The sequence below is a fragment of the Mesoplodon densirostris genome, chromosome 15 (genome assembly GCF_025265405.1).
Source record: "Mesoplodon densirostris isolate mMesDen1 chromosome 15, mMesDen1 primary haplotype, whole genome shotgun sequence".
Classification (NCBI taxonomy): Eukaryota; Metazoa; Chordata; class Mammalia; order Artiodactyla; family Ziphiidae; genus Mesoplodon; species Mesoplodon densirostris.
In genome coordinates this window covers 11,349,866-11,361,140 of record NC_082675.1, presented here as the reverse complement: position 1 = coordinate 11,361,140, position 11,275 = coordinate 11,349,866, and the positions used below count along the sequence as shown (strand labels likewise).

The 11,275-nt window shown below is 44.4% G+C and overlaps 1 protein-coding gene across 1 annotated transcript; it reads left to right on the top strand.

Moving 5' to 3' along the window:
• The first annotated feature begins 2,256 nt into the window (after nt 1–2,256).
• On the top strand, nt 2,257–7,503 carry PEBP1 (phosphatidylethanolamine binding protein 1). Its single transcript, XM_060118757.1, has 4 exons — nt 2,257–2,509; nt 3,681–3,790; nt 4,511–4,611; nt 6,536–7,503. The coding sequence occupies exons 1-4, from the start codon at nt 2,375–2,377 to the stop codon at nt 6,751–6,753; spliced, it is 564 nt and encodes a 187-aa protein (XP_059974740.1). The 5' UTR covers nt 2,257–2,374; the 3' UTR covers nt 6,754–7,503.
• Nucleotides 7,504–11,275: the final 3,772 nt, after the last annotated feature.

The window sequence follows — 11,275 nt, the reverse complement described above, 5'->3', positions numbered from 1 at the left end:
ACCTACCTGATTTGTATCTGAGAAAGATCACATTTTGTAATTTTTTATTTGTTGAATGTCATTTGATGAATGCCTCTCTCCACTGCTAGACTATATACTCCACGAGGGTGGGGACTATTTCTCTTTTGGTTACAAGTTTCTCAAAATGCATTTATAGAACAATTGATGGAAAGAACCAACGATCATATTAGTGTTTCATGTTGAAGGCATTGCTTCTGGTCTGGACTTAAGTAGACAGTTAACTAGCTATGATTCATCCCTCTAAAGTACATATTCTTTGACCTACCTAATCCCTGTCTAATAAAATTTTCCTAAAACTATCCATCAAGTGTACACACACACACACACATATTCATTTCAGTGATATTTGTAAGATGAAAAAACAACAAAATAGCATAAATGTCCAAAATCAGGAAGTTTGTTGAACAAATTGTGGTGCATCTAGAGTAGACTAGGCCATTAAAATAATGAAGATCCATTTTCATATGGATATTCTACAATGGTAGAGTAAATGCAATTTTTTGGGTGAATAAACAGAACAAAGTATTTATAATCATAATTAAAAAAATTATTTTACTTATTTATTTTTGGCTGCGTTGGGTCTTCATTGCTGTGCATGGGCTTTCTCTAGTTGTGGCGAGTGGGGGCTACTCTTCGTTGTGGTGTGCAGGCTTCTTATTGCAGTGGCTTCTCTTGTTGCGGAGCACAGGCTCTAGGCTCACAGGCTTCAGTAGTTGTGGCACGTAGGCTCAGTAGTTGTGGCTCACAGGCTCTAGAGTGCAGGCTCAGTAGTTGTGGTGCATGCGCTTAGTTGCTCCATGGCATGTAGGATCTTCCCGGACCAGGGATTAAACCTGTGTCCCCTGCACTGGCAGGCGGATTCTTAACCACTGCACCACGAGGGAAGTCCCCTATAGTCATAGTTTTAAAATTGGAAAGATATACCCCAAATTGTTGACAATGTTTATGTCCAAGTAGTGGAATAGAAGCTATTTGTATTTACTTCTTTGGATTTTTTAATATGAATTTTCTACAATGAATTGTATTATTTCCTAATAGGAAATAAAAACAACAGACAACTTTTCATTCCCTTGTGGGGAGTTATCAATATCAAAAGCTCTCCTAAGGTCAAATTAGAGAAGGAGTATTAAATAGTGCCCATCATATTTAGAAAAAGAAAGCATTTGGTGGCTACAATGAGAGCAGTTTTGAGGCAGAGCCACTTGTCAACAAAGTAGGAATAGTAACTATGGTTTGTCGACCAAAAAAAAAAGCACAAGAGCTGGAAGTTGAGTTTTATTCTGTGTCTTACTGAGGACTACAGCCTGGGAGACAGCCTCTCAAATAGCTCCGAGGAACTGCTTCGAAGAGGAAGAGGGAGAGGCCAGTATATATATGATTTTGGCTAAGGGGTACGTGCAATCAAGCATACATGTTGGTAGAAGACTGATGCTAGTCATTAGGAGCAGATATCTCAGTTCATGATTTTAGTGCTTTTTAAGTATGGAAAGATGCAAGAATCTGGATTCATTTAAAAATTCTCCTAGAATATATCTAAGACCTAAGGATTTTGCCTTTTTTTTTCTCAAGGCACACAGTGCCTCATCCTGTTCCTGTCCTGAATGCCTTTCAGGGTGTGTTGTAGGTCAGGGACTGCAGTGGCTGACTTCATCCTTTTAAAACTGGATGGTGAGCAACAACAGTCCTTGTTTTGCAAGTTAAAAAAAAAAATTTCTCAAAAAAATTTTTTTTCCAAGAATCTTGTCTAGAGTAAGTGGGGATAGGGAGATCAAATATATGTGCAAATATATTTACCCGTTGAGAACAACGCTCAAAAGTTCCCCCAGGCCCTCTCCTGCCGTTACGGAAACCAGTGAGCATGCGCGAATATACCAGGAGGCGGGGTAATGAGGTTGTTTTAAGAAGTGCAAGAGAAAAGCAAGACCATACCATTTCTGCATTTAGAAAGTAGAGCAAAGAATCATGCAAAAAGTTTTTAAAAATTAAAGGTAGCTCAATTGCAGTTCTTGAAACAACAGTCTTGCAAGCCCAGCCACAGTTCTTGGGAACTCCGCCAGCGGCGGGCAGCACGTTCCCCCTCTGCAAAAAGAAAGGCCAAACCTGCTGCATTGACCCGGGAGCGCTAGAGGACCCGCGCTCCTGGGTTCGGCCAATCAGAGAGCAGAGTGGGGCCCGTCCTCGCCGGTGACTGGAGAAGCGGGGCAGGGCGGGGCGGTGGCTCTGGCGCATGCGCTCCCTGGCCGTAGTGACTGCGTTGCCTCGGTACAGCTTGCAGAGTGCTGGGAGGCTGGGCTGCTACCCTGCGTGAGTCTTCCCGCAGCTTTCCCTGCTGTCCGACCCTCTCGGCTTCGCGATGCCGGTGGACCTCAGCAAGTGGTCCGGGCCTTTGAGCCTGCAGGAAGTGGACGAGAGGCCGCAGCACCCGCTGCAGGTCAAATACGGCGGGGCGGAGGTTGACGAGCTGGGCAAAGTGCTGACACCCACCCAGGTACCCAAGGGCGGCGGGGGTGCAGCTACTGGAGGCTTAGAGTCTCTCAGGTCGGAGGGGCGGGGACCCAGTGGAGGTGGGGAGGGACGTTCCGACCTCCGTGCGCCGGATCAACCGAGGGAAGGGGGTCGCCGTGCCCAAGCCGCAGGCCTTCTGACCGCCTCCTCCCCCACCCAGCCCCGGGAACCCGGCACGTGGCAGGCGGGGCTCGGCTTTGGAAGAAATTGACCCGTTTCCCCGGGACTTCGAGGCGAGGCAGTGGCATAGGCCTCGAAACGGCCCAGATCGCTGCGCAGGGGCGGGGAGGGCGGCGTCCCCTGGAGGGAGTGGGGAGTGGCCGCCCACACGTCCCCAGAGCCTCCCCTCGGTGCTCAGGATTTTAGGCCTCAATTTGGGAAGTAAAAGCTCCACCCGAGGGCATATGACGCATTATGTAAGCAGTGAGCAGCGGTGAGCATCAGTGCCCAGAGATTCTTCCCAGTAGCGTGAAGCCGCCCCAAAGGTAAATGCGTTCTGCAGCTGCAAGGCTCGAGGGTAAACGGCCTTGTTTTACCGTTTGGCTTCTGAGCGCCGACGGCTGAGGCCTAACCAGGTCCTGGCTGCTGCAAGTGGGGAAACTAGGTGCCCGACGCCGTGGCGAGTTTTTGGTTCCGAACCTCCAGAGCAACAGTGCGAATAAACAGTGCTCAGATGGTTTATTGGTTTAGACGTTTACAGAGTTTATTGTTTTGGGTGTTTAAAGTGCCCATCTCGCAGCCTCTCTTTCCAGACTCACTGTCCACGTCTGCCCACCTTGGTTTTCTCATTTTCTCTGCTCTTTTAAATATCTGGTTAATTCAGATTTCACTTTAGCAGGCCCCAGGTAACGTGGTCACCAATCTAGAGATCCTGTCATTCCAGGTAATGTAAGGTTGTAGTCAGCACGAGCGTTGAAATCCTGACCCAACATCTTTCTGTTAATAACATGCTAGGATACTAGCCCCATATTGTTGTTGGGACTAAAATAAATGATGTATATTAAATGTCAGACCCTCGCTCTTTAACAGAGTCGATACACTTGAGCTTTAATTAATAATTTACTGTGCTTGACCTTTAAGGAATCTGAGGTCAAAGAAAGTATTGGTTTCTTCAGCATTTCTGACTTAAACTCCAAATCTTTTCCTTCCTACAGGTTAAGAACCGGCCCACCAGCATTGCGTGGGATGGCCTTGATCCAGGTAAACTGTATACCTTGGTCTTGACAGACCCGGATGCTCCCAGCAGGAAGGACCCCAAATACAGGCAAGTTGGGGAAAGATGGGAAACAGCGAGTCATCCACATGTGACCCAGTGCTTCTTGCACTGTGTAAGTCCCTTACTGGACATGCTGTGGTGGCAGAAATAGACCCGATTTGGGGTGTTCACGTCCATGCTTAAGCCTGAGTGTGCATTTCCCTCCCTTTCACTCCCTAGAACAAAAGTCTAGAATCTATAGCCGAGAGCTAGATCTGCCCCAGACCTGTTTTTGTACAGCCCCATGAGCTGGGAATGACTTTAACATTTTTAAATGAATGGGGGAAAAAAACTGAAGAACAATAATACTTTGTGACATGTGGAGATTACATGAAATTCAGATTTTGGTATCCCTAAACAAAGTTTTGTTGGAACCCAGCCACGATAATTTATTTATGTCCTGTCTGTGGCTGCTTTCAGGCTACAGCTGCAGAGTTGAGTAGTTGTGATAGAGACAGTGTGTTGCACAAAGCCTAAAACATTTACTGTCTGGCCCTTCACAGAAGAAGTGTGCTGACCCCTGCCCTAGAGAGTCGGAAGGAGGGAGGGAGTGGCCGGGTCCTCTCTGCTGGCATGTGAGGTTTGCTCTGGCCGAGAAGGTGGGGCCATCTCTCTTGTCTGTCACTGCATCCTGGTGTGGAGCATGTGCGTGCTGCACATTTGCTGGCTGCGCCCATGAGTGCGTAATAACTTCCTGCGGTGCTGATGGTCCTCTGTTCCTCCATGTAGGGAATGGCACCATTTCCTGGTGGTCAACATGAAGGGCAACGACATCAGCAGTGGCACGGTCCTCTCCGATTATGTGGGCTCTGGGCCTCCCAAGGGCACAGGTCAGTAAAGGCTGCTTTTGGAGGGAGATGGGAGGGGAGCCTGGGTGCACATCAGGATTGGCCTAAAGTGCTACAAAATTGTAGTCTGGTTCTTAGAGTTTTATTTTTATTTATGAGAGCCCTTACTCTAGTGGAGATTTTAGGCAACTCGGTTCCCCTCTAAGGCAACTGCCTGTCAGGGGCACTCAGACCTGCTGTAGTGTCAGGTGGCTAGAACCTTGGGTACCAGTTAGATGGATGTTTTTTTAGCGCTGCCTCTCAGCTGTCAGGCCTTTAGCAAGCAGGGAAGTTGGTGAAGAGATACCAAGGAAGCAATGTTGCAGAATGCTGAGAACAACTTCCCAGGGGAGCTACACGTGGATTAAACAGTTAAATCAGCTAAATTCCATATTCAGCCTTTGCCCTGTGGGTTGTTTGAGGTCTCAGAAATGGTCATAGTTTCCAAATTAATTATAAAAAATTGGTATTTTGTCATTTCATCTTTCTATAGAAAATCTAGTGTGGTATCTTGAAAAGATTTGGTTACTAAGAACCGTATTGAAGATACACACACATTATGTATTGCCTTAGGTTATGTATTATATGTGTAAAGAGAGAGAGAGAATACTGTATTGAACCTCTCCAAGTTGGGTAAGTGCTGCCTAGGCTAACAGTGGGGGATGCACTGTTATTGCCTGTCATGCATTACAGGTGTTTCCATTTCCTGAAGCAAGGGAAGTGGAGCATGGCAGAACACTTGCTCTTGTGCATGTTGTCCAGCCATGAGTTACTCTGAAGAGGTATAAGAAGGTCCCCGACAAGGGACCTTGTGTTTTTATCTTTAGGCCCAGAAGCTTCAGATGGCTCCAGTCCCTCTCAGGCATTCATAAGAGGATGGAAGAGGGACAGCTTTCCCAGGCATCTCTTAAGTTCTCTGGGGCAGTTATAAAACTGCATTAGGCAGTTTAATTATGCAAAATACACCCATGAGAATAAAGCAGTTCTCTCAAGCAGGAGCTGTGTTCTCATTAACAAAAAAAGCTTCAGTAACTCACTTTTTTCTTTTTTGTATTTGTTTAGTCAGGTATAACTTACGTATAATAAGACACACAGATCAGAAGCGTTTAGTCAGTGAACATTGACCAATGCACACATCCGTGTAAGCACCATGGAAAACAAGATGTAGGATATTTTTGTCACCCCAGAAGGTTCTTAAGGCATCTTTTAAGTTAAGTTTCCCCAGAGCTAATTATTTTCTGACTCCTCTCTACGGATTACTCTTGCTGTTGTTGTATTCTTATAAATGGTGTCACGCAGTATGCATTTGTTTTCGGCGCCTGGTCTCTTGGAATCAAGGTAGTAGCTTGTTCCTTTCCATTGCCAAGTGGTATTCCATTGTGCGAATATACCAAAGTTTGTGTAGCCATTCCCTGGACATTTGGGTTGTGTTTCCAGTGTTTGGATATTATGAATAAAGCTGCTGTTTACACTCTTGTCCTTTTATGGGCATGTTTCCATTTCCCTTGGGTAAATACTTAGTAGAATTGTTGGGTCATAGAAATCCAAAATGGTTGAAAATTTCTACACTCTAATCAGCAGTATAGGAAAGTTTCAGTAGCTCCATATAAGTTCCATGCCATATGCAGATCCATACCAAGACTCATCCATGTGGTAGCATGGGGCAGGATTTCCCTCTTTTTTCAAGGCTGAATAATATTCCATCATACGTATATACTATATTTTGTTTATCCATTCATTCATCAATGGACATTTGGGGTGCTTTCTCCTCTGGGCTATTGTGAATAAAGCTGCAGTGAACTTAGGTCCCTCTCATAAATGGGGTGGTCTGGGTCACTCCGAGTTGGTGCATTCTCTGAAAATGGGTGACGTCTCCCTCTCACATGCCTAGCTGTGTGTACATCTTCCCTCTCGCCTCTCCCTCCAGGCCTTCACCGCTACATCTGGCTGGTTTACGAGCAGGACAAGCCACTGAAGTGTGATGAGCCCATTCTCAGCAACCGATCTGGAGACCACCGTGGCAAATTCAAGGTGGCGAATTTCCGCAAAAAGTACGAGCTCGGGGCTCCGGTGGCCGGCACGTGTTACCAGGCCGAATGGGATGACTATGTGCCCAAGCTCTACGAGCAGCTGTCTGGGAAGTAGAGGAAAGCCAGGAGATGGACACGGTCCCAGAGTCCCCAAGCAGTGTTTCAGTTTAGTGATGCATGTAGATTTCTCCCCTTCCCCCTGCCTGAGCCCTGAGCGGTCAGATTTAGGTTTAGGGTGACTTCCTTCTGCCTGTCCTCTGTAATTGTAGGGGGTTTACGTTTTGATCACATTTGAACTCTGTTTTGGCGGGGGATATTTTGGTACTAGGATGGGGTCATCAAAATGTTAATATAAGAATAACAACCCAGACGTTAAAGAAGAAAAAAATTCTGGTAAAAAGACCAGGTCTGCAGTATTAGAACAGAGCATCAGACAATCTTTAAGGGAGGTTGAAAAAAAGAAAAGGTTGATTGCCTCTGCCTTTGTGAGCCCAAGCCCAGGATAGTCTGTGATGGCATCTTCTGGCATGTGTTTTCACGGCCCTGTCTCTCACAAAGACAACCAGGGGCCGGCACGTCTGCTAGCCCCCCATGTGATACATCTCAGGCTGGTTATTGGGTGTCAGTGTCCTGCTCTGGCTCCTTTAAAGAGCAATACTGAAAAAAGCAATAGGGAGAGAGTTGCTGTTAAAGCTTGGCCATCTAGATGAGCTGCAGGGCTGAGTGAGAGGTCATCAGAAATCCGAAAGTCTGAGCCTGTTAAATTGATCACTCTTCAGTGTAAGAAAAGCCGGTCTGGATTTGCTGAATGTTGTGTTAATTCTGCTATTTGCTTATAGTTGAATAAAAATAAAAACATTGTGTAGTTGAATCCGGCCTCCAGATATTTTGTCCTTTTGGGTGTGGGATTTCATAAATGTGGGACGTCAAGAGACAACCTCTGAGGGTGAGTAGCCCCTTCCCTGATCAGCAGTGACAATTGGGACTTGATTCAGGAACCATACAGAGGGCTCGTCCTTGTACATGTACATGTGCCATTAAACTACAGCAGGAGCAACCATTAAAACTGGAGATTAAAAAAAAAAAAATCACAAGACTTCTTGCCTGAAAATCACCTTTGCTTTTTGTAAGTGGTCTTTTCCACCTGAGAGTGAAGCTGGTTGGAAACCTTCGCCCTTGGTAGTTCTGTATAGAAACCATAACAATGACTAAGAAATAGCCCACACGTCTCATTGTTCTGATTGTGATCCATATAGAATCAGTACCAAAAAAGGGAGAGGAAGGGGAGCCAGGGGGAGATTACTTTGATACCATTTGATGTAACAAAAGGAAAGGCATTTGAAGGTCTGTTTCACTGACCTGGTCTGTGATGGAGAGGCATCCTGGTCAGGCCTGGCAGGTGTAAGCAGGGCTGAGCCTTTCCCCACCTTTTGCTGCAGTTACTTTCTTCTCTGAAAAAACTGTTGGAAACGTTGCCTCGTATAATCTCTGGGGGTGAGTAAGGTAGAGAATAATTTTTTTTAACTTTGGGGTTTTAAAATTCAATTTTAAAATAATATTTTGTAAAACAGAAGTTATAAAGAGAACAACTACCCTGTCGACCTTAAAAATAAATGGGAGAAGTAAGACATGCACACGGTTAAGACAAGGCAAATGGTACAGGAAGAAAATGCCTTCTACCCTCCAGCCTCCTCCATGGCAGTTGGTGGTTTCTTTTTTTTTTTTTTTTTTTTTTGCGGTATGCGGGCCTCTCCCGTTGCGGAGCACAGGCTCCGGACGCACAGGCTCAGCGGCCATGGCTCACGGGCCTAGCCGCTTTGCGGCATGTGGGATCTTCCCAGACCGGTGCATGAACCCGTGTCCCCTACATCGGCAGGCGAACTCTCAACCACTGCGCCACCAGGGAAGCCCGGTGGTTTCTTGTGTTTTCTTTCAGAAGCAAATATAAAGATTCGTATCAGCATATGTCTGCATATTTATCCGTTAAAAATTATAGTCTTGCTGTGCATACTGGTATACATTGTTCTGCACTGTTTCCCCCCAACTAATGTACCTTCATGTCATATATCTTCAGATTACAGGTCACCACAGTTCATGTTATTTTGAACAAATAATCTATAGATGTTCCATAATTAACTAGTCCCCTGCTGTGGTTAGATTATTTCTGGTTATTTGCTATTATAAAGAGTGCTTCAGCAAACATTTTTCTATATGTATAAAACTCTTTTGCGAGTAATTTAGTGGGGTAGATTCCTAGCATTGACATCAGGTCAAAGGGTATATACATTTTCAGTTATGATACTGACAAATCACCCTCCAAAAAGATCACACTGATTTTATTCATGTCAATGGTATATGTAAGCACCTGCTTTTCCATCCTCTTACCAGTCTTCTCAAACTTTAAACATTTGGACAAGTTGATATTTATGTACATTTAAAATAATTTATTCTTTTTCTCTAAACTTCTATTTTCCTTGAGACTTTTTATCTGCTAACCACAGTATTTTTTTAGTCACAGAGTCTAAAGATTAATGAGGAATTTTAGTAATCTGTTAGTTTCCTTGTTTAAAACAGGTACAGAAGTTCAGCCACCCAACCAAAAAGGTGAAGTGTATACGCAGGAAGTTCACATAAAAGTAATACATATGAAAAGATACATTAATAACCTTAGAAGCAAGGGGATACCCTGTTTCACCTAGTAAATTGGAAGGAGACCAGAACTTGCCCAAGGACTCCCAGCTAGGAAGTGGATGATTCTGGTTCTGAATGTAGCTCTGGCCTCAGAGCCCAGCTCATAACCACCACACCCACTTGCACACAAATTCCCTTTGAGGCTCAGCCTCCTCATGTGAAAAAATGGGTGAGGGGGAATCATTAATCTGCCTTATTTACCTCGCAGGGTTGTTGGAGAACCACAAAATGATCTTTTGTTGAGATTAAGTGAATTAATACACATAAATGATTAACTTGACCTGATTGACATACAGGAACCATGTCTACAAATGGCCCTGCCTTCCTCAAGGCTATATGCTTACCAAAAGTGTAGGGTTTAGAATGATGAGACACAGGAGGCTGTTCTGTATCACGGTGCAACTTTAGCAGCCCTGCCAGAGCCCAGCATTTCTAACAAGTCTGGACCCTTGGGAACTGCTCATCATTCTGACTTGATGGCAGAAAATATATCAAACATGGCAATTACTCAGGAGGCCCTGAATTAGTCCCTGATTAACACAGACGCTAAGACCAGATCTCAGAAACACAGGATTGGTATCTCTTTAATATTTAAATGTGATGGTACTGGCCTAAATCCTCATCTGGGTCAGGGAGCAAAGGGCCTCTGTTCTTAAACTGGTGCAAAGTTAAACAGTCCCAGTGTCCACTTAAAACCTTTCAGCAGTTTGCAGCTGCTCTGGGAGGGAGATCAGATCCTTAAATGGCCTATAAGGCTCCATATGACCTGACCTCCATTTTCCTCTCTAGCTTCTTGCGGTTGTCTTCTCGTTAAACTCCAAACTTGCTGGCTGCCTCTCAGTCCCTTGACAAGGCGGACTGCTTCCAGATTTGGTCCTTTACAAGTGGTGCCTGGAAGCTTCTTCCACTTTCTTTGACAATATCCCATTCGCCCTTTAGGTATACCTTAACTGACCTTCAGGGAATCCTTCCCTGATTACATAAGATTCTCCTGCACCACTCTGTTGAAACATTAAAACTGTAACTTAAAAATATGTATATGTGTATAATTTTTAATTTGATGTTTATCTCCTCTATTAGCCTGGACCCTTTATAAAGGCAAGGACAACCAGTGTCCTGCTCAATATCTCCAGCACCGGACGTATGTCCAGCATATAACAAAGTCTCAGTGACCATCAGTTGAATGAATAATCGTAAAGGGGCTGTCAAGTTTAGGGAGCATGGACTTCTTTATATCCATTTACCAGGCCATAAAAGTTCCTTCTCCCCTTTCCCAAATGTATACTTCTACAAAAATTCACATACAACTGAGTTTTTTTGTTTTGTTTTCTATTTTTTGGCTGAACTCCACAGCATGCGGGATCCTAGTTCCCTGACAAGGGATCGAACCCACACCCCCTGCATTGGGAGCGTGGAGTCCTAACCACTGGACCGCCAGGGAAATTCCCACATACAACTGAGTTTTAACAGAGCTCTCTAAAGCTCATTCATCAATTCCCTAATTCTGATGACCATTAGCATCAGAAAGCTAACCTCCTTCTTAGTCTGGTGTCCCTTCCACTCAGGAATTTATATCTTAGATCTTTTATTTCTTACCCTACTCTTATCTCCGATCCCTGGTCTAATTGTACCTTTTCCTTGAAGAAACTCAAATGGACTAAAAAATTTATAATCGTCTTAAGATCACATTTCTGAAAGTACTGTTAGGGCCATCTCTGGGATTCTACCTTGATAAGCTCCCTGCTTAACCTGTGAACAAGTAGAATATTTATTTTTTCAACTTTATTGGAATATAATCAAAGTACATTGTGTTGCACATATTTAAGCATATAATTTGATGTTTTACATATGTATATACCAAGAAACCATCACCCAAATCAAGATTAAACAATTCCATACCTCCAAAAGCTTCCTTACATCTCTGTATTTCATCCCTCCTTCTCACC